General features: G+C 33.3%; 1 protein-coding gene across 1 annotated transcript in view; it reads right to left on the bottom strand.

Annotated features, from left to right (window-relative positions):
- LOC139493889 (uncharacterized) overlaps nt 1-24,329 on the bottom strand; it is a 105,564-nt gene that overhangs the window by 30,902 nt on the left and 50,333 nt on the right. Inside the window, exon 9 of the mRNA XM_071282054.1 lies at nt 1,516-1,591. Within this exon, the coding sequence (XP_071138155.1) occupies nt 1,516-1,591 (76 nt within the window). The remainder of the gene's footprint in view (nt 1-1,515; nt 1,592-24,329) is intronic.

Raw genomic sequence — 24,329 nt, forward strand, 5'->3', positions numbered from 1 at the left:
ATGTGGTCAATTATCTAACAAATATATTGCACAATACTGTGCAATTGAAGATTTCTTCTTGAAACAAAAAAGATTTCTTCTTGAAACAATAAACAAAAAATCCCCCCCAACTTTTAGAACCATCCTTGGAGCAATAACCCTTAAACTCAATCTCATGCTTTCCATTGCATCATTGAACCTTGTAGTACAATTTCAGAGAGATCCATACACTTGAACACAAGTTATTGTCATGATTGTTTGGAAACTAAAAACAAGCTTCTTTTTGGCCCCTTATTCCTTCATATTTTGGGCAATTAACCCAAAACTTTATTCCAGCCTCCCCTTTGTTATATGGTACATTGTGGTACAATTTCGAGAGATCCATACAATTATGCAAAGTTATTGTCTTGAAACTTGAAAAATGCTTGTTTTGTGCCACTTTTGAGCCCCTAATTCTTAATCGGTTGGGATCATCATCCCCAAAATCAATCCCAACCTTCTTTTTGTGGTATTGAACCTTCTATAAAAAATTCATGAAGATCTATTAACTTAAACTAAAGTTATTATCCGGAAACAAATGTGTCGTCAGACGATGACGATACAGACAATGACATCATACCATTATACAATCCCAAAAATTTTTTGGGGTCGTATAATGATATTGATGTCACATGCCTTGTGAGGGTAACAAGTGAGAAAGATATTGACGTCACATGCCTAGCGTGAGGAACAAGTAGGAATGATATTGATGTCACATGCCTTGTGTGAGGAACAAGTAAGAATGATATTGACGTCACATGCCTTGTGTGAGGAACAAGTAAGAATGATATTGACGTCACATGCCTTGTGTGAGGAACAAGTAAGAATGTTATTGACGTCACATGCCTTGTGAGGGGTAAAAGTAAGGATGATATTGATGTTATATGCCTTGTGAGGGGAACAAGTAAGAATGATATTGACGTCACATGCCTTGTGAGGGGAACAAGTAAGAATGATATTGAAGTCACATGCCTTGTGATGGAACACATAAGAATGATATTGACGTCACATGCCTTGTGAGAGGAACAAGTAAAAATGATATTGACGTCACATGCCTTGTGATGTGAACAAGTAAGAATGATATTGACGTCACATGCCTTGTGAGGGGAACAAGTAAGAATGATATTGAAGTCACATGCCTTGTGAAGGGAACAAGTTAGAATGATATTGACTTCACATGCCTTGTGAGGGGAACAAGTAAGAATGATATTGATGTCACATGCCTTGCGAGAGGAAGTAGTTAGAATGATTATAAAAAAATATATTCAACACGTCGAGGAAAGTATAAATTAGATGAGAATGATTTTAAAATTAATGTGATCTGTAATCAATCAATCTTCATCAATAGCCTACTTTACTTTTCCCATCAATTTGTTAGTTGTTTTCATCATTTTTCATAATAACATTATAAGCAGATATCAAGGTTTCCATATATTAGAAACAAGTCAATATAAATCATTTCAGCTGGTATCTGAATAATTAACATTAGATGATTACCTTCAACTACTGGTGCTGCAGGTTCCTGTAAATGGGTGTCAGGAGTTACTTCTGTGGATGTCTTTGACATGACAGTCTACAAAAAAAAGTATGCTATAAACTATCATGCTCTATGTGAAAAGTTGGGGTCGAACTACATGTATCTCGAAATATTTCTCTGGTCCGGCTGACTTCGAGACAAAGAGAGTCGACAATATTCAGGTTTTCAGGTTTTAGGCTCCAATCTGGCAATATGTGGTGTAATGCATGTAATGTGGCTACCTTTATTTGAAATGATTAGTTAAGAAAAAAAATCAATTGTTTTCTGATTTTTGTGATTCACCGATTTTGCTTTAAAGGTGTCAGACCACCAATTCAAAATTCCTACCTATTCCAACATTTTTTTTTTTCAAATGTCACAGCATTCGAAATTTTTTGGAAATTGGAATTAGTGGTCTGACATCTTTACCACTATGCCATATCTCACTAGAGTAAAATTTAGGTACTGGCTACGGTTACATGGAAATGTAACAATAATAACTAGAGGCTCTAAAGAGACTGTGTCGCTCACCTTGGTCTATGTGAATATTAAACAAAGGACGCAGATTGATTCATGACAAAATTGTGTTTTGGTGATGGTGATGTGTTTGTACATCTTAATTTACTGAACATTCTAGCTGCTTACAATTATCTCTATCTATAATTAACTTGGCCCAGTAGTTTCAGAGGAGAAGATTTTTGTAAAACATTACTAAGATTTACGAAAAATGGTTAAAAATTGACTATAAAGGGCAATAACTCCTAAATGGGTCAACTGACCATTTCGGTCATGTTGACTTATTTGTAAATCTTACTTTGCTGAACATTACTGTTTACAGTTTATCTCTATCTATAATAATATTCAAGATAATAACCAAAAACAGCAAAATTTCCTTAAAATTACTAATTCAGGGGCAGCAACCCATCAATGGGTTGTCCGATTCATCTGAAAATTTCAGGGCAGATAGATCTTTACCTGATGCACAATTTAACACCAAATGTGAGATTTGCTCTAAATGCTTTGGTTTTTGAGTTATAAGCCAAAAACTGCATTTTACCCCTATGTTCTATATTATTAGCTGTGGTGGCCATCTTGGTTGGTTAGCAGTCAGGCAAAACATTTTTTAACCTAAATACCTCAATGATAGTTGTGGTCAAGTTTGGTTAAATTTGGCCCAGTTGTTTCAGAGAAGATTTTTGTAAAAGATTACCAAGATTTACGAAAAATGGTTAAGAATTGACTATAAAGAGCAATAACTCCTAAACGGGTCAACTGACCATTTTGGTCATGTTGACTTATTTGTACATCTTACTTTGCTGAACATTATTGCTGTTTACAGTTTATCTCTATCTATAATAATATTCAAGATAATAACCAAAAACAGTAAAATTTCCTTAAAATTACCAATTGAGGGGCAGCGACCCAACAATGGGTTGTCGAATTCATCTGAAAATTTCAGGGCAGATAGATCTTTACCTGATGAACAATTTAACATCGTCAGATTTGCTCTAAATGCTTTGGTCATTGAGTTATAAGCCAAAAACTGCATTTTACCCCAATGTTCTATTTTTAGCCATGACGGCCATCTTGGTTGGTTGGGCGGGTCACCGGACACAATTTTTAAACTAGATACCCCAATGATGATTGTGGCCAAGTTTGGTTTAATTTGGCCCAGCAGTTTCAGAGGAGAAGATTTTTGTAAAACATAACTAAGATTTACGAAAAATGGTAAAAAATTGACTATAAAGGGCAATAACTCCTAAACGGGTCAACTGACCATTTCGATCATGTTGACTTATTTGTAAATCTTACTTTGCTGAACATTATTGCTGTTTACAGTTTATCTCTATCTATAATAATACTCAAGATAATAACCAAAAAACAGCAAGATTTCCTTAAAATTACTAATTCAGGGGCAGCAACCCAACAATTTGTTGTCCTATTCATCTGAAAATTTCAGGGCAGATAGATCTTGACCTGATTAACAATTTTACCACATGTCATATTTGCCCTAAATGCTTTGGTTTTTGAGTTATAAGCCAAAAACTGCAATTACCCCTATGTTCTATTTTTAGCCATGGCGGCCATCTTGGTTGGTTGGGCGGGTCACCGGACACAATTTTCAAACTAGATACCCCAATGATGATTGTGGCCAAGTTTGGTTTAATTTGGCCCAGCAGTTTCAGAGGAGAAGATTTTTGTAAAAGTTAACGACGCCGGACGACGGACGACGACAGACTAAATGCTGGAATGCAAAGGCGGATAAGGAACCGATTAATTACGCATGTAACAATAATTACTGAGGCTACGGTTACATTGGGTTATTGTTAAATGAAAAACAGCAATCATTAAACTTAAATCTTGTATAGTTTTGTTGCCCAAGTTCTCAACAAAAAACCATTGGACTATATTTTCGCCTTTGGCACTACTGACAGAACCTTCCTATAAGCTCCCCCCCTAAAATGATACGCCGAGGAAGACCAAAAGGTGCAGAAACTACCGTCGTTGGATTGCCCAGAAGAACGAAGAGAGTCATGCTGTTTCTTAAAAGACAGGAAAAAGAAGAAGGTAATTTTTTTTTTTTTAAATGGACAGTTGATATACCCCAAGTTTTTGATAGGGTTCGTGTTTCTCAGTCTTTATTTGTCTGTTTGCCTTTTTACTTTTTAGCCATGGCGTTGTCAGTTTAAATAATGGAAAATGATTCACTATTTATTAGTACTTGATGAACTTTTGACTTGCATTTTTATAATTTATTGTTTTTTTAAGCTATGCTAAGATGGATACTGAAATCCGAGATAAACTTTACTGTAACATCCATAATGGACGGCAATGTGACCATACTGAAAGATGACATAAAACTACATCACATGCTTCCAACCAAAATATTAGATGAGAACATAAACATTGCTCGAGTGAAAAAGTATTTCACACTGGAAGCATGGCAAACATTAAAGGTTGCATTATCATCAAAAAGGGATATCGCAGAATGGAACTGTACAGTATGTGATACTGACGTTCAAAGTGCGGCATCACTGGTGTGTGATGGCTGCTTGGAGTGGTTTCACCAAAAATGTGTCGGACTTAGAAATGCTCCAAAAACCACTTACTGGATATGTAGAAAATGTCATTGCAAATAAATAATTAAAGAATTTATATTTAATAATTGTATGTATTGTAAATATAAAATAAATGTCTTTAGTTTTTATTATATAGTACATTTTAATAGACCCATTGTATATTGCTGTTTTTCATATAACAATAACACAATGTAACCGTAGCCTCAGTAATTATTGTTACATTCGTAATTTATCGGTTCCTTATCCGTCTTTGCATTCCGGCATTTAGTCTCCTATGTAACAATAATATTTTTATTACTGTAACATTTCCATGTAATCGTAGCCAGTGCCTATAAATGAGTATGTGATTTATTTGTTTTGTATGTTATTTAAAGAGGTTTTGCAGGAAAGTTAACGATACTGAGTTTACTAATTTCATAGAGGTTTTATCTATGTAGGTAGCTAAATTTGTCTACCCGCTCAGGGATGATTCCACTATATAGTTTAGGGCCGCTGAGCGGCCATTAAATCAGCCAGCGACCCCCAAAAAATGTAAATGAAAATGAATTCCCAATTCAGGAAAATAAAATAAAAATCGATATTTCCGGAAAAGTTTCTGTCACCAATTAAGGCAATCTATAGTTTTTCATAGTTTGTTATCAAAACGTTTTAAATCCGGATAAGTATAACATGTTTACTGTTTATGATCGCATTTTATTAACAACGATTTAATTATATCAAAAACATTCTTATTCAATTGATTGATATGTTATAGGAGTATTTGATCTTGTAAAAGCAGATCGCCCAGCAGGTTGATAAAAATGGGTGTCAAAGCAAACCTCGGCAGAGAGAAAATTCAAATTTTGATATAACATTGATGGATAAAGTTAAATGGGCGCCGATCTCGTAAAAGCAGATCGCCCAGCAGAGCTGATTATATAAAATGATGAAAACTTGTTTTGTAAAAGAAATTATTTCCTAAGCGTTTTTTGAAAATAATGTTGATGATACACCATTTATGAAATACGATGTCATCATTATGGAACTATTTCAAAAGTTTTGAAGATGATTCAAATAATTTTAAAGAACACTGGTTTAATTATGGCAAGCCGTTCTCGTGAAAACTATGTTTAAACCATTTTTCGAAAAATTTACACACTGAGAATTACAACAAAGCACACTGAGATTTAAAAACTTCAAAACACACACTGAGAATTAAAAATTACAACAAAGAATTAAAAATTACACACTGAGATTTCATAAAGACGCACTGAGATTACAAAAACGAAAAACACACACTGAGATTTCAAAAAGACACACTGAGAATAAATAAACTGAAAACACACACTGAGAATTTGAAATTACACAATGAGAATTTAAAATAACACTGAGATTTGGGCGCACTTTTTATGCGCACATATCTAATTAGCATACTTTATCTGAATCTATTACACGCTAAAAACAACTAGGGGACAGAACTCGTTAGTCCTTTGATTTGGTTCCAAATTATTTATAAAAAAAACTTAAGAAATACAAGAACAAGAAAAATACCCACTTACTCTTATTACAAAATATAACCAAATGGTGAAAAACTTTATTAAAATCATGAGAAAACATTGGAACAATCTGCCAAATAAAAAACAAAGAATGCAGTGAAATGTTTACTCAAGTGTCTATCATAGCATATAAACGTAACAAAAATATAAAAGATTACCTTGCGAAATCAGGGTAACAGTTGGAAGACTTTTAACAAGGAATCCATGCTTAAAAGGTGTTAAGTAAAAAAAATCCTGATACACTGGTAGTAATGATCTGAATTATAGGCAACAAACTTATGAATATGAGGGATGTTAAGTCTTGAAATTTATTACGAATGTTGGTTGAAGGAATCGCATGTCATTATCATTATTCAGTTCTGTTGAATTATTCATCTAATGAATATTCATTAGTAATTTGCATATTAATCGTAGTGTGTATTTTTGAAATCGCAGTGTGTAATTAACAATTCTCAGGGTGTGTTTTTCAATTTATTTCATCTCAGTGTGTCTTTTTAAAATCTCAGTGTGTAATTTTGAATTCTCAGTTTGTGTGTGGTTTTTTTTTAAATCTCAGTGTGTATTTTCGATTTCTCAGTGTGTTATTTTAGGTTTTTAAATCTCAGTGTGTATTTTTTTCTAAGAAAGGGTTTAAACATAGTTTTGACGAGAACGGTTTGCCATATCCAATGCTTTAAATATCTTATCAATTAAGTATATGAACTTTTGTAATTGCTTTTCTGAATTCGACAATTGACCAGTTCAATTTGAAATTCATTTGAATCAAGGTAAATTTATAGAGATGACCTGCTGTTGAAAAAAATACCCGTTGAATGATTTTTTTCAGTGGTTTATGTGAACTGAAATATATGTTTTTGTAATAGGCCTAGGTAACTAAAGCTAAGATGATAGACTAGTGCAATGTTCAATGATATTCATGTAATAACAGTAGTATATCCAGAATTATTCAAAATGTTACAACTTACATGAACATCAGTGTACAGGTTAAACTTAATAATATATACATTTTCTGTTTTTACAGGAAAATAATGTTATTTTGTCTTAGATTTTATGCTTAACAAATTCCCAATTAGAATAAAACTTCCAAATTTGATGTTCAAGGGACCCACGGTGGGTAAGGTTGTCCTGCGCGAGAACGTTCTGTGCTGGTGATTCGGTCCTGACGGGTGCTGGTGGGACCTGATTCTGTGCTGGTGGGTTTGTTTACATTGTATCAGAACGACAATAAAACGACTGTTTTGTTGCTTAATTTTTCTCTGATACGTCATAAGTACCATGCAAAGTATATTACAACAATGTTTTATTGCAAAAGTCGTGCAAGTTCGTTAAACGAAATTGTCCTGACGCTGTGCTGGTTATAAGAAAAACGGTCCTGGTTCTGTGCTCCTATGTCCTGGTTCTGTGGCTTTATATTTTAGTCAAAAGTGGCAAATATTCAAGATCATTGATGCTTAACTGTAATTGACTAATTAGCTATTATCTGTTTTCTTAACATTGACATTATTGTGAATCTGTTTACTGCAATTATGAAAAAAAAGAACCCATAATTTTTTAAATGACTGTTTTCTGTTTTTCTCTATAAATGAATTAAACAGCTGTTATCGGTTATCAACATTTTAATGTACTGAAATTATAAACAAAATCTGAAAACAGACATACAAGACTTACAAATCCAAGACTCGCCTGACTTGGACCGGGTCTAAAATGCTTTGGGATTTAACCTGTTTTGTACGAATCAAAAACAAACAAAGTTGATCAAGGCATACGATCAGACTCAGGTGAGCCTGAACACTTCTTTGGTGAGTTTGGATAATAAATTCAGTGTAATCTAAACATCCTGAATATTGTTTCTCTGACAAATTTGTATGATACTGTAGATACTTTTCTTTGTATTCAAGCAAATGAAACCCAGCCTTGTTACTGTGCGTAAGAATCATGTGTCTTCAGCAGCTACAATCAGATTTCTTTGTAAACAAGTTAGTGCTGACTCAAAGGGTGACTAGTCTATTATAGTATTGCGTTTTTTTACGTTTTTTAAGGTTGTTTTTTTTTGGGGGGGGGGGGGTGTAAGAGGGAGGTCTGAATTTGTCAGAGAATGAAGACGATATAACCTAGATAACACTAACAGAAATCAGATTTTTTAAGTTGTGTATGTTATAATTCCAAAAGAAAGTCTGTTGTTGAAGATTTTTGATAAAGAATTAAGGAGGCTGAATGATGTGTCCTACTTTTCTATATTTATATCCACAAAAGACCAAAATGACACAGACATTAACAACTATAGGTCACCGTACGGCCTTCAACAAGGAGCAAAAGCCCATACCGCATAGTCAGCTATAAAAGGCCCCGATAAGACAATGAAAAACAATTCAAACGAGAAAACTAACGGCCTTATTTATGTAAAAAAAAATGAACGAAAATCGAAATGTAACACATAAACAAACGACAACCACCGAATTACAGGCTCCTGACTTGGGACAGGCACATACAGAAATAATGTGTCGGGGTTAAACATGTTAGCGGAACCCAACCCTCCCCTAACCTGGGACAGTGGTATAACAGTACAACATAAGAACGAACTATAAAAATCAGTTGAAAAAGGCTTAACTCATCAGATGGACAAATAATAAAAGTGGACGTGGCCCGGTACTTATACATTAAATATATTTCATGAATAAAAATAAAAAAAATGCCTTAATTTTAATTGAAATTGAGTGAAAAACGAGTGAACGGAAAAATGCCTGACTAAAAAATACTTATTTAAATATTGGTAATATCACAAGGCTTTGAAGTTTTGTGTTCCAAACATACCTTCTTTGTAGTAATGACTCTTTACTGGGATATTTCACTTCACGCATTTATTTCATTTTTTGATACAGTGAATTCTTAGTACTATACCATTAACATGTATCCTTTGTATATATATATATTTTTAAATCGAAAGTTAAGCCAGATATATCAAACATTTGTTTTTTATTTGTTTTTTATTTATGTGCTTTCAGGACAAAACAATCAACTCAAACACGCCTTGGAAGTAGAATGCCATAAAATAAATGCCCATTTTTACTCCCCAGCCCACCCTCCCCCTCCCCCCAAAAAAAGAGCTGTTGCTGGATGGGAAAGGAAGGTCAGATATGCAAATTAAAATCAATATTTTATCTTTTCTTGTACGTTTTTTTTTCAGTTGAATTTATACTTGTTTGCACCTTGTTTTGTTTTGTTAAATGTGCTTTTAACTTCAAAAATTAAATTATCTTGTAGCTTCATACTACCAATTGAGTGATAATTATAAAAGTATATAAGATGCAAAAAAAATCCCTAACTTATACACCTACATTTAACTTTTAAAAGCCATAACAGTTGAAAATCAAAGTACTGATGTACTGAACATCGGATGACAGCTGTCCGATCGATATAATGATAAAGACTTGTCTCAGAAAAACATCACATCTCTATACCTGAAAGTAAGGTTTGTTTACAGATATAATTTCTTTTGCTGGGACAAATTTGTGAATTGATAATAAATTACTGACAGGGAATTCAACCTCAACATAATGACTATTATATTGTAGTGATACAACTCAGTATACTCTTGTTTATTGTTATTTATTATATATTCATACTTGTTTATTACAGCTACATGTATATTTAATGTTCATGTATTTGTATATCATTCTCGTCTTCTATATAAATAATAGTGCAGTACAAGTGCATATTGGACACTCTACTGAAATAATTCGATTTTTAGAATGGATTTGAGTAGGCATTCGTATTTTCCCGCAATATATGTTTAATCATCCATGCAGAGTTATAGTTCCTTGAGATTGCAAACGTTCTTGAGATATTCTTCCCCATGCGTGTGCATAGATATTATTGGTTTTTTTTTCTTATATGTATATACATATAACAAAACATTTTAATGTTATTAATATTTATCTTATTTAAAAAGTATTCGATGAGTATTCATTAAAGAAAAGCGCTTAGGAATTTTGATGATATATCTGTATTCATCATGTTCATAGATCGGTTAAAAACCTAAAACGAAAGTTACGTAATGGTAATCTAGGCTAAATCAATACACCGGAATGCCCTCACTGTCATCCGCTGTAACAATACAAATCTACAAATTTTACAAAACTGATTTGAAATAACTGGTTCTCAACCCGTTTCGCTATAAGCTCACCTGTGGCGAGGGGCGGTGTGAGCTACATGTATTGACTTGGCGTCCTTAATAACAAAAACATGTCTATCTCCCTTGCACTTTTTAGAAAATTCAGATCAGATAACGAAACTTGGTACAACAACATTTATAACCAATACGAGATTTTGACCAACACAGTTTCCATTCAGCACAAATATTCTTGTTACAACAAATAAATGAAAATGCAAAAGTACAAGTTTCAACCTCTTTAGTTTGTTTAATTTAAACATAAAAATATGAACTTTATGATCGGTACGATTGAGATTTTTATCTAAGATAACTTGGTTTATCTACCGGTATTAGTTGAAAAAGCGGCTTTGAATTAGCTTTCATAGTAGCTGCGAGTATGCGTTGTTCAATAATTTATGTCTTAATGTTATTGTTTTATGTGATAAATTGATGTGCTGTTACACCACTGTACCAATGAATGAGGAAAGGAGGAGGGGTTGGTTTGATGGAGTTGCGAGCGGTGTGTGGAACGCATATTTACCTGAATAAACCAGTCAAACCTTAATGTCAATAAACGACCCCCTCTTATAAATGTTGCTTTACTGTAAGCACCTTTTAAAACTGTTTAAGTTAACATATTATTTACGTTAATATATTATGTAAAGAATTATCAATTCAAAAACGTTTAATATCTTAAATGAAACTATTCTAATTAGATACATTTTCATCTTCTATTGGACGGAAGATGTTGCTCATTTGTGTAATATAAGTTACTATTATTTTAAAACACTTATAAAACAGCCACTAAAGTAAAAATAGGAGTCACAGATCCGATTGAATACAATTATTAGCCAAATTTTATTGATTTTGTAACATTTGTTACAAATATGACAAAAGTTTTACCCAAAATCACCAGCACCGTACCAGGACCCACCAGCACAATGACAGGACCCAACAGCACAGTAGCAGGACATAAATCAACTGAGAAAATGCAAAAAATTCTTAAATTGCATGGGTTTTTCACAAAATAATTTTGTCTTTTGGATTTGAGTATAGAAAGCGGACGTTATGAGCATTTTTGTTTAATTTTTCCAGTTCTAGATTTTCTGAAAATGAGCACTTTTGTGTTACGCTTACTGAAACCGTTTAGAGGGTCAATTTTTTTATGGTTTGCGTATAAACTCATAAGAAACAAAATTGAAAAATCTTAACTGTTTCCTTCCATTTTTTGTGAGAGAAAACGTCAAAAATCATCATTTTCGTCTTAGTTTACATTTTTTCAATGATCACCAGCACCAGTCAGGACCGAATCACCAGCACAGAACGTTTTCTCGCAGGACAACCTTACCCACCGTAGGACCCATTTCAAAACACCTTGAATCATCCCTGCCGCTACATATTTAAAGGTTTAAAATCTATACACAGGTTGACAGCATACTTAACATTTTGTAAAGATGTGCTTTTGTTTAAATACATGATTTAATATTACATACGTGTATTTGCATAAACATGTAAATCAACCTTTCCGCAGAAATATGCATTATATATACATACAAGGAGATGATGTGATGTATATACCTAGGAGATACCAAGCTGATGACACATACAAGGAGATGATGTGATGTATATACCTAGGAGATACCAAGCTGATGACACATACAAGGAGATGATGTGATGTATATACCTAGGAGATACCAAGCTGATGACACATAAAAGGAGATGATGTAAGGTATATACCTAGGAGATGCCAAGCTGATGACACATAACATGACATGATGTGATGTATATACCTAAGAGATACCAAGCTGATTACACAAAAAAGGAGATGATGTGATGTATATACCTAGGAGATACCAAGCTAATGACACATACAAGGAGATGATGTGATGTATATACCTAGGAGATACCAAGCTGATGACACATAAAAGGAGATGATGTGATGTATATACCTAGGAGATACCACGCTGATGGCACATAAAAGGAGATGATGTAATGTATATACCTAGGAGATACCAAGCTGATGACACATACAAGGACATGATGTGATATATATACCTAGGAGATACCACGCTGATGACACATAAAAGGAGATGATGTGATGTATATACCTAGGAGATAGCAAGCTGATGACACATACAAGGACATGATGAGATGTATATATCTAGGAGATAGCGAGCTGATGACACATACAAGGAGATGATGTGATGTATATACCTAGGAGATAGCGAGCTGATGACACATAAAAGGAGATGATGTGATGTATATACCTAGGAGTTACCAAGCTGATGACACATAAAAGGAGATGATGTGATGTTTATACCTAGGAGATACCAAGCTGATGACACAAAAAATATGAGACATCCAACAGATGAGAACACAGATTTCAAACATTTGTCTTTCACATATATATGCCAACATGTATATAAGGCAACAAGCTTGGAATTGTCAACTTACATTGTTAACTGACAACAAATACTGTAAACCAACTTATTTTCACGGCTACTTATTTTCGCGTTTTCGGAAGTCAATTCAATTTCGCGGCTACTTATTTTCGCGATTAACACTCTCGCTAGAGTGTATTTTAAAATGTCAATAAAAATCCCTACGTCTATTGTCACTAATTAAAACTTGACCGAACGTGAACTGAATTCATGCACCTGTACAACTCCTAAATTATTTATTCTTATAATTTAATTGTCAGTTTAAGGATGTCTTTACGGCTAAAATAGCAAGATATGCTTGCGAACAATAAATGAAAGTACTGTTAGATCTATGAAAAAACAATATATCGATGAAATGAACAAAACCCCAGAGAAAAAAATTGTGGAATTGAGCAGAAGTCCGAAAGGTCGCCCAAAATTACTTGGAAAATACGACGAAGAAGTAGTGGATTACGTCAAAAAACTTCGTGCAACGGGTGCAATAGTAAACAAACAAATTTTGATAGCCTGTGCTACGGGAATCTTGGAGCATAAGTGCAGAAGTATGCTACAGGAGAACGGTGGACATATTTCTCTTCATAGATCTTGGGCCGAGTCTTTTCTTAGGAGAATCGGTTTTGTTAAACGGAAAGGGACAAAAGCAGCACGCAAAGTGCCTGCTAATTTTGATGAACTAAGGGTAGAATTTCTCGGCAGTGTTTCAAAAATTATAACTGAAAATAACATTCCCGAAGAATTAGTGATGAACTTTGACCAAACAAATATCAGTATGATTCCATGTGGGAATTGGAGAATGGAGGAAGAAGGTTAGGTTTTTATTTTATTTTGTTATGCCTTATTTTATTTAATTTTTATAGTAACGATCAATTCAGGCCAAACAAAAAAATTATTTTGTTGAAAATTTTTGTTTCTCATATCAATAATATTGATGATAATTCACTATATAAAACAATAAACGTCAAAAAAATAAACATAAAATCCATCTCCATTTAAATGAAATTAAAATTGACCCTCCTTTGTATTTACAGGGTCAAAGCAAGTTGAAATTACTGGTCTCGAGGATAAACGCCAGATTACGGCTCTTTTAACATGCACCATGGCAGGGAATTTACTCCCCCCTCAACTACTGTATCAAGGGAAAACTGATCAATGTCACCCTCCAGTGAAATTTCCTAAAGGTTGGGATATTCATCATTCCGAAAACCACTGGTCAAACGAACAAACTATGTTGAGATTTATTGACACTATTCTCTTGCCGTACATTCACGAACAAGGTGACCGTTTAAATCTCCCACTTAAACAACCAGCTCTAGCAATATTTGATGTTTATGCTGCTCATCGTGTTGAATCGTTCATTAACAAGTTACAGAAAGCAGGCATACTAATTAAATATGTTCCAGGAGGGTGTACTGGAGAGCTTCAACCCCTTGATTTATCTGGTAATTTTCAGATTAAGGAGGTAGTGAAATCGTGTTTCACTGCATGGTATGCACAACAAGTTGGTACGCAATTGAAAGCTGGTAAAACTGTCAAAAACATTGAAATCAATTTGAAGTTGTCAAACATAAAGCCAATACACGCTAATTGGATTATTCAAGCCATTCAAAAGGTGAAAGATCAAAAAGGTGTAATCCGTAACGGTTGGGTGAGAAGTGGAATGTTGACAGTCGATAAATAATTGATTATGTACACACCTGCGGCATGACTTACCTGAATAATTATGTCGTCTAATCTGTTTGTTTACATAATGATGTTTGTGTTTTTATTTCAATTTCCTTTCAGTAATAAAGTTTGTCATTTTCTCATCTTAAATTTTGTTACATGCCCCATTAGAATTTATGGACTTATTCGCGGCGATTTATTTTCGCGTTTTTTTAATGCTCGCGAAATTAGCGAAAATAAATCGCTCGCGAAAATAAGTACTACAATGACATTGAAAACTACAGGCAACCGTTTAATTGTAATTTCTTTATACCAAGTCTGTTTTGTCTCTTATAATCTGTGAATATCTTTTAAAGTAAGACAATACTATTTACCTTAAGGAAGTCCATCACTTCTTTCTTCTTCTCTTTAGAACAATACTCTGATATCGTTACCAGATCATAAGGAGTCTTACCCTGAAATACAATCAAATAATCTTTCATTAATTATACCCATATATATCTTTTATTTCAAAAACTGTAAAACATTAAATAATAGGTAACTGTTGCATTAATTTTACCTATGCAATGCAGAATGTTGTCTTATTTATATATACTTGAAATAAAAACCAGTGAACCTAAACCAACAACAAATATGAAGTGGCATTATAAAGAGATCAATGAATAATATGAGATTTTGCTGTTAAAGAAATTATTGAATGATTGGTGTAGGGTGTGTGGGTGAAATGTGATAAGATGGAGTATAATCAAATGGTAGTTTTGTTAATAGTGTATGATTGGTGTAAGATGTGTTGCTGGAGTATAATTAAATGGTAGTTTTGTTAGTAGTGTATGATTGGTGTAAGATGTGTTGCCGGAGTATGCTTAGATGGTAGTTTTGATAAAAGTGTATGATTGGTGTAGGGTGTATTGGTAGAATGTGATTAGATGGTAGTTTTGTAAGTAGTTTAGGATTCGTGTTAGGTGTGTTGGTGGAGTATAATGAGATGGCAGTTGTGTCAGTAATGTAGGATTGGTGTTAGGTGTGTTGGTGGAGTATGATGAGATGGTAGTTATGTCAGTAAAGTAGGATTGGTGTTAGGTGTGTTGGTGGAGTATGATGAGATGGTAGTTGTGTCAGTAATGTAGGATTGGTGTTAGGTGTGTTGGTGGAGTATGATGAGATGGTAGTTGTGTCAGTAATGTAGGATTGGTGTTAGGTGTGTTGGTGGAGTATGATGAGATGGTAGTTGTGTCAGTAATGTAGGATTGGTGTAAGTTGTGTTGGTGGAGTATGATGAGATGGTAGTTGTGTCAGTAATGTAGGATTGGTGTTAGGTGTGTTGGTGGAGTATGATGAGATGGTAGTTGTGTCAGTAATGTAGGATTGGTGTAAGTTGTGTTGGTGGAGTATGATGAGATGGTAGATGTGTCAGTAATGTAGGATTGGTGTAAGTTGTGTTGGTGGAGTATGATGAGATGGTAGATGTGTCAGTAATGTAGGATTGGTGTTAGATGTGTTGGTGGAGTATGATGAGATGGTAGTTGTGTCAGTAATGTAGGATTGGTGTTAAGTGTGTTGGTGATGTATGATGAGATGGTTGTTGTATCAGTAGTGTAGGATTGGTGTAGGGTGTGTTGGTAGAGTATGATGAGATGGTAGTTGTGTCAGTTATGTAGGATTGGTGTTAGATGTATTGGTGGAGTATGATGAGATGGTAGTTGTGTCAGTAATGTAGGATTGGTGTTAGGTGAGTTGGTGGAGAATGATGAGATGGTAGTTGTGTCAGTAGTGTATGATTGGTGTTAGGTGTGTTGGTGGAGTATGATGAGATGGTAGTTGTGTCAGTAATGTAGGATTGGTGTTAGGTGTGTTGGTGAAATATGATAAGATGGTAGTTGTGTCAGTAGTGTAGGATTGGTGTTAGGTGTGTTGGTGGAGTATGATGAGATGGTAGTTGTGTCAGTAATGTAGGATTGGTGTTAGGTGTGTTGGTGAAATATGATGAGATGGTAGTTGTGTCAGTAGGGTAGGATCGGTGTTAGGTGTGTTGTTGGAGTATGAAGAGATGGTAGTTGTATCAGTAGTGTAGGATTGGTGTAGGGTGTGTTGATAGAGTATGATGAGATGGTTGTTGTGTCAGTAGTGTAGGATTGGTGTAGGTTGAGTTGGTAGAGTATGATGAGATGGTAGTTGTGTCAGTAGTATATGATTGGTGTAGGGTGCGTTGGTGGAGTATGATGAGATTTATTCCATACCAGGGCAATTTAAACTTTTCTTGCTAATCATTTTCATCATATTCACAACTTAATAAACTGCTTCGCCGAACGCAGCTGGATAAGACCACATAGTTCCAACCCTGAACCGTTGGGACAAAAATAGAGTCACTATTTAAGCTTGCTACAGGTCTGAATTTGGAATGTAATTAAATATTCTGACACAGAATAACTGTAGTCGAAGAACTTAAAACTAATTAAATAATTTGAATTTATACTTATTGTTTTGGTTTTGCACTTCGCTTTTGCGAATTACCTCACCCCCTCCAAAAATTACCCCTTTTTTGTTGATTTGGTGCAATACACTATGCTTTTGCAATAGAAGGTTGCTTCTCACAAGGAAGCTATTAAACCAAGAGTTCCAAATGGTGAAGTTGAAATCATCCCTTCGTACATTTTACGGACGCCATCACAAGTTGGTTGACCGTTATGGAATAACTGTTTCACAAATGATATCGGATATGTTCCTTACGTCGTAACTACAATCCCCTTCCCTTTCATGAATGTGATCTACCGAATTAAGACTATTTACCAGATTTGTTATCACATAAACAACACGACGGGTGCCTAATGTGGAGCAGGATCTGCTTACCCTTCCGGGGCAAAAGATCACCCCTAATTTTTTGGTGGGGTTCGTGTTGTTTATTCTTTAGTCTTCTATGTTGTGTCATGTGTGCTGTTGTTTGTTTGTCTTTTTTCATTTTTAGCCATGACGTTGTCAGTTTGTTTTAGATTTATGAGTTTATGAGTTTGACTGTTCCTTTGGTATCTTTCGTCCCTCTTTTATACTTGGAAAATTGGAATAATTGATGTAAAGTTATGTTAAAAACCTACAATGAAATGCTTTAAACTGCATTTTTCATATTTTCATGTTAGATACTTATTCATGTAAAAATGCCAAATTCTGAAAATCGATGCCAATAATGACTCTTTCATGACATATATAAGCTAGCGTAATATGGCACTTAGTTGTTATAGAAAGCTGACTATTTTATTTAAAAGGTAATTAAGCTTTTTAAAACTGAGTACTGACTATAAAATGGCACCTTGCTAAAGTTCTTCAGTAGAAAATGAACTCGAGGCATATATCATACAAATTTTCCTTCAGTTCAATATTTTATTAACTAAAATTTCATTACCTTACATTATGCCATGCGTATTTCTGACGATGAACATAACTAGTTCATTCATTCACCTCTTAGTTTCATATTTTCTTCAGAATGAACTTCAAATAAATTAATAAAATTATATCTGTCCAATTGCAGACAATAGCAGGCGTTATTTTTCTTCTGATATAGTTTATAATCGAATTGCCTTGATAACATGACTTCAACCACTGTTTCAATTTGTTTACGGGCCACTATCAATTATGACTGTATTCAATAATTTCCGCTAAAAAAAAAACCGAAGTTTACCGAATCATCTCATCATACATCAAACATCATCATCACAATCACCGATCATCACCTTCATCAACAAAAAACGTATAATGTTGTGAGCACTTCATATAATGTTGTGAGCACTTCATATAATGTCGTGGGCACTTCATATAATGTTGTGACCACTGCATATAATGTTTGGATCACGGCGTATAATGTTGTGAGCACTTCATATAATGTTGTGAGCACTTCATATAATGCTGTGAGCACTGCATATAATGTTGTGAGCACATCATATAATGCTGATCATTAACATAAGGCAGCCATGGCGTTCCATAGATACGTGTAGTATTCGAACTGTAATATGTATTTAGAAATGAAATAAAACACTTTTGTATTTACATTAGTTTGACTTTTTATTTAAAATAGTAACACATCTTGTAAGCCTTCTATTAAAACTGAAGTAGATAAATAGACCCCTTTTAGAAGGTAATTGTATTACTGAAGGCAAAACTGGACTTTCGTATCGCTCTACCATTTAATAGAATGATCCTCGATGCTCTTCAACTTTGTACTTGTTTGGCTTTATAAATATTTTGCTATGAGCGTCACTGACGAGTCTTATGTAGACGAAATGTGCGTCTGTCGTACTAAATTATAATCCTGGTACCTTTGATAACTAAAGGCCTCATATTATATTCCGTTATTTTTTTTTTTTAATTTCTGATTGCATAATTAAACTTTTTTTATAAGAAAATAAGTTTAGATATAGTATAAATATTCAAATCTTTCCAAAACAATTTAATTGATATATTAATCTTTAAAGTCATTACTGTTATTTTGAAAAGCAATAGTTTAACAGTGCATACCAATGATACTTTATTAATAAAAGAAATACAGCTTAAAGGAAGCATACACATAATAAAAATAATTTTGTACGCACCCATAATACGGATTCTTACAAAATATTATTGAGTAATACAATATATTAACATAAAGGTGACAAGAAATAAATAATGCATAATACAATATACAAAATACGAACGGAGAAAGATATTATATGTTATTCAGGTCTCAGACATTTCCGGCTCAGGGCTTATATCGCCTTCGCCTTCGTCTCAGGGGATATAAACTCTAAGCCGGGAATGTCACAGTATATACCCTGTCTGAGACCTGAATTACACATATATTCTGGTTTACCCCTGACCTGTTATTTTCCAGTGTAGGTATTTGTTGAACATTCACAATACAACATGTACATGCATTACCTGTTTATTGTTTCTTTAATATGTTGAGTAATCCATTTAAATGCACCTTTTATATCTTGATAAATTTTTTCCCGTTAAAAAATAGTTTCAATAAAGTTTTAAGATATCATATGTTGTGTTTGTATGTGTGTGTGGCTTTGTTTTTTTACAACACATATATTGAAAACCCCAACCTTATATGTTTGACATACGTGAAGGATTTTCAAATATGCTGTGAACATAATTTTATCGAGTATGTAATAATTTATAATCACACTTTTAACATTTAATTTAAGCATTAAAAGTGTAAATTAAGTGATTGTGTATTAAAAATGTTCTATTGACTGAAGCACGTCATTAGTTTGCCTCTGTGAGGCTCTGACATTTCTTAGTGTTCTGTACAGCTTTTGACTACGTTACATAGTAACCGTTGTTATGATAACGTTTTTGAGGTTCCAATTAGGGATACAAATGGTGTATATACCCCGGCAGTTTTCTAAATATATACTGACAATTCTGTGGTGTTATCCAATACCTCGACACATTTGTATTCTGTAATATACTTTAATAAATATGTTAGAACAAATATACTATATAATGCAATTAAACGTTTCTGCTTATTTTGAAAATATACCTAAATAATATAAGTCACTAATATTTCTGACAGACAACAACTTGAGAAGTATGTATACAGATGGATTTCTGTTTAATTTACTTTTCTGGGATTTCATTAAAAATATATTTGACATTCAAGTATAAAATGGTATTCATCTTTAATAGCGTTAGTGTTACGATTAGTACATAGTCTATTATTTTATCAACACTATAACATCTGCTTGTTAATTTGTATGCTTGAATTATGAGCTGATATATGATATTTACAAATATATAGTGTGTATGTAAATATAGTTTACAGGTCTATCTAAATAAAATTACAATCATGTATACTATGTATACATCTATACAAACAACATTTACTCTTATTTTTTAATGACTGGCTATACATTGGACTTTGGTTTTTTTATTGAAACTTTTTTACTTTTATTTACTTATTCATCTGTAAAAGTGTAGGAAATCAAATTTGTCATCAATACACACTATCGAAAACTGCATGAATCTGTTCAATCAATCCTGAAACATTTAAAAGAAATTCTGTCAAAAAATCATTTGCAAAACGTGTTTGCATCCGATACTGAGATGATATAATGTACATAATTAGAGCAACATTCGTTGACCTTAACATGAAGAATAACTTAGTTGTTGTCGCTTTATCCAGATGATTTGTTGTATGTATTATTATTCATTTTTAAATTTGAATTGATGATACAGACTTCGTTTGAGTATTTGTTAGATTTTTCCGGATGTTGTCATATTTTGTATGCATCTAAATGATGTTGAACTACAGTTAAATCGTATACATAATTTACATGTCTGAAGCATATTTACGTCGAAAGATACAATACAATAATTCAAAATACGTGAAATAGATCAACAAGGTATAAAAAACAAGTCGTAAATATCATCTGTTAATTGAAAGTTGCAGTTTAAACAAGGAAATGTAAACACGATAAACTTTTGTATTCACGTTTTCCGATCGTAATCGTCAATAGTCGAGAACGAAGGTGAACGTTTTATTTTTGGCTTCAAAGCATTGGTTTTACTGTTTAGGGTAGTGATTTTTTACTGTTGTACTCTTTTCCATCGATTTCTATTTGGGCGTGGTGTTATCTGTCTTTCAAGATTTAGGATTTATTCCTGTACTTCAAACATGAAAAAGATATCACTTAAGTTACCTGCTTTCATTCGTTCTTTTATCTCTTCAAAACTCCTTGTCTCTAATTCCATTTTCCTGATTTCGTCAAATCGTTTTACATAGGATTCAACTGCTGGATTGTTACGCTGGTCAAATCTAGTTAGCATATCATGAACTATAGTGATTAGTGTTTGGTATCGTGTGTCATCTAATGCAAAGACAGAAGAATGCTGCATTTCATTTCTGATCACACGTATCCGTTGAATGTCGTCACCAATAGTATCTTCTATGGTAGAAATCTCGTCAACCTTTTCTATTTTCCTAAAGCCTTTACTTGGAAAGTTTATTTTTAAAGCACAATATTTCTTACACATTTCTGTTATGTCCAATTTATCACGATCAAGTATTTCTCCAGTCTTTGTATCTATGTATAAGCGATCGTATAAAACGCCTGATAATACCTCTAGAACTATCATTGACATTCTGACGTAATTCTGTTGATCACTACTTATTCTACGGGAAGCCTAAAATATCAATGAAATATGTAATGGTACAAACTTATGCTATATAATTGACATCTATTAACAGGTAGGTAGACCTAACAAAATATAGTCAAGGCAGTAAATACACCGAAACAGTGAAAAAGGATAGAACACAGAATTAATGCTAGCCAGAAAATTCATGTTGAGGTCAGAATATTCAAAATTACGTCAAATGTACTTGAATTATTAAAAAACTATAAAAAAAAAGATATACATATATAACATTGCAAGCATGCGAGATTTGTACATAGCATGACACAATATTCTTAAAGATATACTAGAAGTATTTCCATTCAACTGAACAATAATTTTACAGTGGAGCATTTTTTTTTTAATTAGCTAGCTACGTAGTATGTTGTTCGACAAAGATAGATATTTAGGACATAGGGACTATTCAAACTGCTATGATATTCAATGAAACCAAGTAAAGATGGCGTTCTTTTCAATTGATTGAAGATGCATTATTACATGCATTGCATTACTTCTGCCTTGAACATATATAAAACAACTCAGAATATAATAGCAACATACCGGTCAGTAACATTTCTTTATTTTTCATATAGCATAGTATGATACGATCTTAAACAAGTAAAATAGGATGGATGATTTGCTTAAAAATCACATTAATATTTTCGTTATACAGCGTTAATCCTATAGTTTAAACATATTTTATTGTTCCAAAAAGAGACAAATGGATTAGACATAAGTTTTTCAACTTAGTAACGTCTTCTCCAAGCGTTAATCCTGTAGATCACATTAATTTTAGGAAAGCACTTAACATGCTTAAAAAGGACGCACTTCAAAAAATTGTCAGGTGTGGGCGTGAAGCCTGTAGGCTGGCTGTAAAATTATCTGAAAGTTCATTTATGATTTCAAACATTTAAATAGATATAAATAGATATAAATAGATATAAATAGATATAAATAGATATAAATAGAAATAACTCAAGTGTTACTTTCGCTTTTTGTGATATTTTTCGTGTCATGTTGTTTTTCAACCCGGAACAGAAATATGAATCAATGAAGACCCTAGGGTAACTTGTATTTTTTTTTCGCAAATTGTATTCATACATTTACAATGCAATCTTTATTTTATATGAAGTTCCACAAAAAATGTAAAAAGTGTGTATGTTTTTCAGCTTCTCTCATGCGATACCTTTTTGGTCACTTTTTATGTGTTGTGTGTGAATATGAATTATAACCCTCAATAGTGAATGAACAGGTTGAACAAATCCTTCTGAACAAACAGAAAAAGAAGACACATAAGAGCCTCACAAGACCTTTTCGAGTTTATTAATGAAAACTCTGTCTCTGATCGAATACGGTTAGATGAGCTTTAAATTATAAGTTATAGTGTGGATTACGCAAATGTTTGAAGTTGGTCGCGTTTTGTGTACATTTCCTGTTAAACAAAGTTTTGTTGTTTTCCTCTGACAGTTGATGTGTTTACCTTAGTTTTAGTTTGGAACACGGATCTGTTTTCTCTCAATAGATCTATGACTTTCGAACAGCGGTATATATAAAATTTAGTCCTGGTATCTATGATGAGTTTATTTACAACCACTGCCGGAAGAGATTTATTTCCCCGAGGGTATCACAAGCCCAGTAGTTAGCACTTTCTGTGCTGACATGAATTATCATTGATATTGTTATATTATAAGTTAACTGTTTACAAAATTTTGAATTTTGTGAAATACTAAGGCTTTTCTACCTCAGGCATAGATTACCTTAGCTGTATTTAGCAACAATTTTAGGAATTAGGGATCTAAATGCTCTTCAACTTCATACTTTATTTGGCTTTTTTTTCTTTTTTTTTTTTTAACTTTTTTGGATTCGAGCTTCACTGATGAGTCTGTTGTAGACGAAATGCACGTCTGCCGTATATATAAAATTTAGTCCTGGTATCTATGATGAGTTTATATACTACTGTTGCCTTTATTTGACACATTTAAAAAAACCTTAGTCATATTTGACACAACTTCTTGGAATTTTGGATCCTTAATGCTCTTCAACTTTGTACAGTCGCGCATATTAATTGCGAATGAACCCAATACTTTTATCTTTATCACAACTAGTCCACACTGATACTGACATAAGCAACGAGTACACATCAAAGGAATTAATATACAAATTACCAATAATTGGATTTCATCATGTCACAAATATATGCCCACTAAATGAAAATAATCTAAAGCAAATAAAGACATTACCTCTGATTTCTCACCAGACCAATAGTCTTTATATTTATGAACTGTCGCATGTTCTTCGCAATAATAATTTTCCCCATCATTTACTTGATCAAATTCAAGGAATCCTGTGTCAAAGGAGAAACTGGTGGTCTCACACTTCCATTTTTTCTCGAAAGATACTGTTTTCAACTTGTATCGCGTGTTGGCAATTCTGTTGATTTCTCTTTCGACAACTTTTAAAACAGCTTGGTTAACCTCTGTATCTACTTCATTCCATTGCCATACTTGCAGCTGAATCATATGGCTACTCTTTGCTAATACAAATTTTGCACATCCAGTTCTGTCAATATTGAATACACAACAATCCTTGAAGAGACCTATCTCGCCCTTTACCACTGCTAGAGGATATTCTCGTAGACAAGAGACAATCAGATTGCTGATTAGATACGGCGGTAAAAAACTAAAGACAAAACACAAACATGTAGATTTGCTAGCATTTGGAACGTTAAACAATACATCAATATCCTTAATTTTTAATGTTTGAAGCATGCATGGAACATAA

This window comes from Mytilus edulis, chromosome 11 (genome assembly GCF_963676685.1).
Source record: "Mytilus edulis chromosome 11, xbMytEdul2.2, whole genome shotgun sequence".
Lineage (NCBI taxonomy): Eukaryota > Metazoa > Mollusca > Bivalvia > Mytilida > Mytilidae > Mytilus > Mytilus edulis.